This window comes from Durio zibethinus, chromosome 22, assembly GCF_047325235.1.
Source record: "Durio zibethinus cultivar Kanyao isolate XHJ-2024 chromosome 22, ASM4732523v1, whole genome shotgun sequence".
NCBI classification, from domain to species: Eukaryota; Viridiplantae; Streptophyta; class Magnoliopsida; order Malvales; family Malvaceae; genus Durio; species Durio zibethinus.
In genome coordinates, this window is record NC_143183.1 from 16722695 (window position 1) to 16727598 (window position 4904).

Below are 4904 nucleotides of genomic sequence, written 5' to 3' on the forward strand. Positions count from 1 at the left end.
AAATGAAAAATGAAAATATTACAAACAAAAAAAATGGAACCCACCATAAGAAGAGAAAAAAAAAAGCGAAACAAAGTAAAAAGGAAAAGTGATGAAGTGCACAGTACAAAGTAAAAGTGCAACATTTATATAAAAAATTAAGCCAATTAGGCATTTGAATGCAAAAAGTTTTTAAGAAATAATCTCCGATAAAAATTGAAAAAATTAAAAAATCCTGTGCCTATTGGTATGATTAAAAATTTTTAATTATTATTTATTTAATTTTTTATATTGGATGCACTTTTCTTTCTTTAAATATCAAAGGATAAAGTTCCCCAAAGTTAATAGACCAAAACCTTCATGGTTTCACGAGTCTCATTGAAATAATAAAAAAATATATATATAAAAAAAATTTGTAATGAAAAACGAAAAAAAAAACCAAAAGAAAAATGATGGGATCCACCAAAAAAATTTTAAAAAAAAAGAGACAAAGTTAAAAAGAAAAAAAATAATGAATGAAGTGAACAATAAAAAGCAAAACTGCAGTATTTATAAAAAGAATTAGACCAATAACGCAACTGAATGCAAAAAATTTTTGAGAAATAGCCCACGATAAAATTAGCCGTAAAATAGCTAGGACAGCCTCCCGCAACCAAATGGACATTGAGATCCAAGAAAACGAAGAGACTGCTACGTACATGGACGTTGATTTGTACAAAGCTGCAGTTGATGGCAAAATTGAAGCATTCAATGATTACAAAGGCCGTCTTGAACGCATTGTTACCCCAAATCAAAACACAGTCCTCCATGTTTACTTGGCAAACCGAAGGCACAAGGCTATAGTTTTTCATATGATTTACTTCATTTATTACAGATACCGAGCTTCGACCTTGAGATCCACCGAATTCGTCGAGCACCTCCTTAATCAGTGCTCATCATTGCTACTACAAGCCAATGCCAAAGGTGAAATTCCACTACACATTGAAGCCAGGTACGGGCATCTTCCTACTGTGAAATTGCTTTTGGAACGCGCTAAATTTGCTCAACAAGGAGACCTAGAGAATGGGATAGAAGCAGCCAAGGAAATGCTGAGAATAAGAGATAATAAGGAAGAAAATACTCCTCTGCATATTGCAGCTCGATATGGCCATCTTGAAGTGGTGCGAGCATTAGTCGAAGCGGACCCTGATTTTGTATACCCTGCAAATAAATATGGTGAGACTCCACTTTACATAGCGGCTAGGAGAGGATATCATCATTTGGTGGCTGAGATGTTAACTAAATGCAAATCGGTGGCTCATGCTGGCCCTAAAGGTACGACCGCTTTGCATGCGGCGGTCATGGCAAATGATAGAGGTAAGTTTACTATTGAATTATTGATCTATTCTTATATTAATTGTTGCATTAATTTTTTTATTTAATATTGTCGAAAATTGAATTTTGCTTACTAAAATTTTAAATTTAACTGATAGACAACATAATTGTTAGCTTAAATACATAAAATATTAAATGATGAATAATATTGCATTAGTTAACAAGATTTGAGCACAGTAATATATAAAATAAAAAAATATAAAGGGTGGAGTTTTTAATAATTATGCGTTTTTATTGTGGAGATAAAATATTAATTCCAATATTATATTTTATCAATGAACATACAAAAAAACTCAATACTGTAAATTATTCAGACAAATAATTAAGCGACCGAGGCAAAGTATCATTTTGTTAAATGTACTAGAGCATACTTATATGGGCAAGAATCCCATGAAATAAAAATTAATATGTTTTCAAGATTATGCTAATTAATCATTGACAAGTAATCTAGTTATAATTTTATGTTAAAGTAATCACAGGCAATAAATCTAATAATTTCAGCTTAAAGTACCCGCGGGCTACGACCTAGTCTTCTATCTTGAGCTGGTGCCCACAGCTGAAAAATACACCCAAGTACTTGCAAAGTGCAAGCTACTTTTCCTCGATCGACCTCCAGACCAGACTACTCATGTAGCAGTCAATTTGGTAACCAAGAATTATTCCTCTATTTTGTTGGTAAACAATACAAGATGGCCATCTATGGTGCATGCCATATACTATAGCATGGTGCCAATGCCATGGTATATGATTTTAAGCCACATCAAACTATGGCAATCTACCTTCTCGTGTTTATATCTGATCTGATGGCCTCCAAGTGCTAGCATCTGGCTGTACAGCAAAATTCAACCAAACTTCTCTCCCATTCTGATGTTGAATAAAGGAAAAGACAATTGGTCTAAGCTTCAATAGTTTCTGCCAACTCAAACTACTTTGCAGAGAATTAAGAGACTTACCATAATTAATTAAGCAAATCAAACTATATAGTGGCCTTGGGGATATTGTACACAAGAATTTCTTCTTCATTTGTGTTATCGACCTTGAAAATTGTTCACTAATAGAGTTTCCTTTTCGTTTTTTTATTCCGGGTTTTAGAGACGGTAAGGATAATACTAAAGACGAAAAAGATTTTGGCAAGCGAAACAGACGACAATGGTCGGAGTCCACTTCACTTTGCTGCACATTTAGGTTATCGTTCAATTGTGAAACAAATATTAGAATGCGACAAATCTACTGCCTACATAGCCGACTTCGAGGGAAAGATGACCGCGCTTCACATGGCCGCAAGGCAAAGCCATGCATCAATAATGAAAGAGATTATCCGCCATTGTCCAGATTGTTGTGAACTAGTGGACAAAAGAGGCTGGAATTTTCTGCACTTTGCTGCGGTTACTCTATATCGTCTTCCACTGCGTCAATTCTTTGGAGATGATATTGGTATCAGATATGTATCAATGGAAAATCTTTTAAGTCAGAAGGATGAACATGGCAACACGCCTCTCCAACTGCTCGTAACTTCTCGCCCTAATCGGTATGGAACTGCTATGATGTGTACAAGTGATAAAATGGAACTTGGCAAGGAAAATCTTACTATGAAAGAGGAGGTAAGTCCTCTGTCCATCCTACTAATTGCATTGTGGACATTTACCTTAGTATGGCTTAATTACATTTGGAGATTTTATTTAACATTAAAATATAACATTATCAATAACATTAGTATTCAGTTTCTGATACATGTATAACATTGATTTTTATGCAATCAATGTGACAACAAAACTTTTTTTTTTTTTTTAAGGAAAGATCTGGATGAAGTTATTTATGTAAAATTTGTAAATTTTTTTATTAAAAAAAATTAAATAAAAACAATATGGATAGATTGAATCATCTTGTTACATAGATCAAATTTCTTGTCTATCCAATATTTGCTTTCCTTGAAATAATAATGAAGCTTGCTTGCAGGAACAAATTTTGAATTTGTTGGCAGAGCTTGGTAGTGGAGAGGTGGCAGGGGTACCGTTTTGTCCCATACGACTGTATAGGAAAGCTCCGTTTGGTTTCGAGAAAGCAAGAGAGTCACATTTAGTAGTGGCGGCGCTAATAGCAACAGTAACCTTTGCTGCAGCATTCACCATACCCGGCGGCTACAAAACTGAAAAAGGCGTAGATGAGGGCACTGCTATCCTAATTCGTAATGCAGCTTTTAATATGTTTGTTATCTCCAATGCCATAGCCGTGGTTTCCTCTCTTTTAGCTGTCCTCTTCCACTTTCTTATGGCACGGCCTCGATCTCAAAAGTCATTTGCTTCATATCCCTACGCTTATAGATGCACTCTCTTTGCAGTTGGAGCAATGGTGATAGCTTTCATTACAGGTGCATTTGCGGTGTTAGAACCTTCCTTGGGGCTTGCTATTACCACTTGTCTCATTGGCTTAAGCTTCTTTCTGGTTGCCCTTTGTGTGGATAGATCATTTGCTTTGTTGGATGTGGCTTAAACTATCCACTTCCCTTTTAGCACTTCCATACACTACACATCGAAAGAAACTAAACTTTCTCCCCTGAGAGCTTCTTTTTTGTGGAATGAAGACATCAACAACTTGTCCATAGTAATGAAAGATATCTTGCAGCCACCTCCAATGGACTTCTGGTGGAATGTTGTTGACAAAGAGAGAGAAAACTTTCATGACATGCACCTAATTCGCTATATCCAATTAACTTTTCTGGCAACATATCTTATAATATACATACATATAATTATTAATAAACCTGATTTAACATATAATATGTCGACGCCAAGAGGGGCTCGTTCAGAGTAAAAAACAGTCCAATCATAGAAAAGTTGTGACCTGCCTCCATCAGCTAATAACACCATTAACATGAAAATGCAAAGACAAAGCTTTTACGATGCTAAAAACCTGGTGTGGTTTTTGGAGGGAGAAATATTTAAAAAAAGAAGAAGAAAGAGTTGTGTTCTTACTATTTAGAATAGCAAAAACTTACTATGTTTTTTAAGTATTTTATAATATAAATAATTGAATATATTTTTAGTCATTATTTAAATATATGTTTTTATCCATTTATTTAACTAAAAATTTAAAAAATAGATTAAGATGAATGTTTTAAAGTTTTTAAATCAAAAATTTTAAATGATAATTCATATATACTCTTATCAATTTAAATGAATTTAAATAATAAAATAAATAATCATATATCTTTTTATTCGTTTTCAAATCAATATTTGAACATTTTGAATATTTATTATGATTTAATGATTTAATTTAAAAGTTTTTTATATTTGATTAATTTGATACTATATAATATGATTATTTAGTGTTATTTTATGTGTCATCCAAAAAGACTATATGCATAAGGATTTATGTGACAAATCTTATCAAATATATATTATAATAAAATATTATATATAATTATAAACAAATACAACGAATTTTTTTCTGCAAACTTTCATAACGGAGGGTTTTATTTAATTATTTCTCTAAGAGAAGATAAAAAATAATTATTTTAACTGAAGGTACTTTTAGTTTATTTAACTTTTCAA

The 4904-nt window shown here is 32.7% G+C and overlaps 1 protein-coding gene across 1 annotated transcript; it reads left to right on the top strand.

Annotated features, from left to right (window-relative positions):
- Nucleotides 1–565: 565 nt before the first annotated feature.
- On the top strand, nt 566–4174 carry LOC111306684 (protein ACCELERATED CELL DEATH 6-like). The gene is made up of 3 exons (XM_022904488.2): nt 566–1335; nt 2446–2954; nt 3310–4174. Exons 1-3 carry the CDS (start codon nt 636–638, stop codon nt 3841–3843), a joined length of 1743 nt encoding a protein of 580 aa, XP_022760223.2. The 5' UTR covers nt 566–635; the 3' UTR covers nt 3844–4174.
- The last annotated feature ends 730 nt before the right edge of the window (nt 4175–4904 follow it).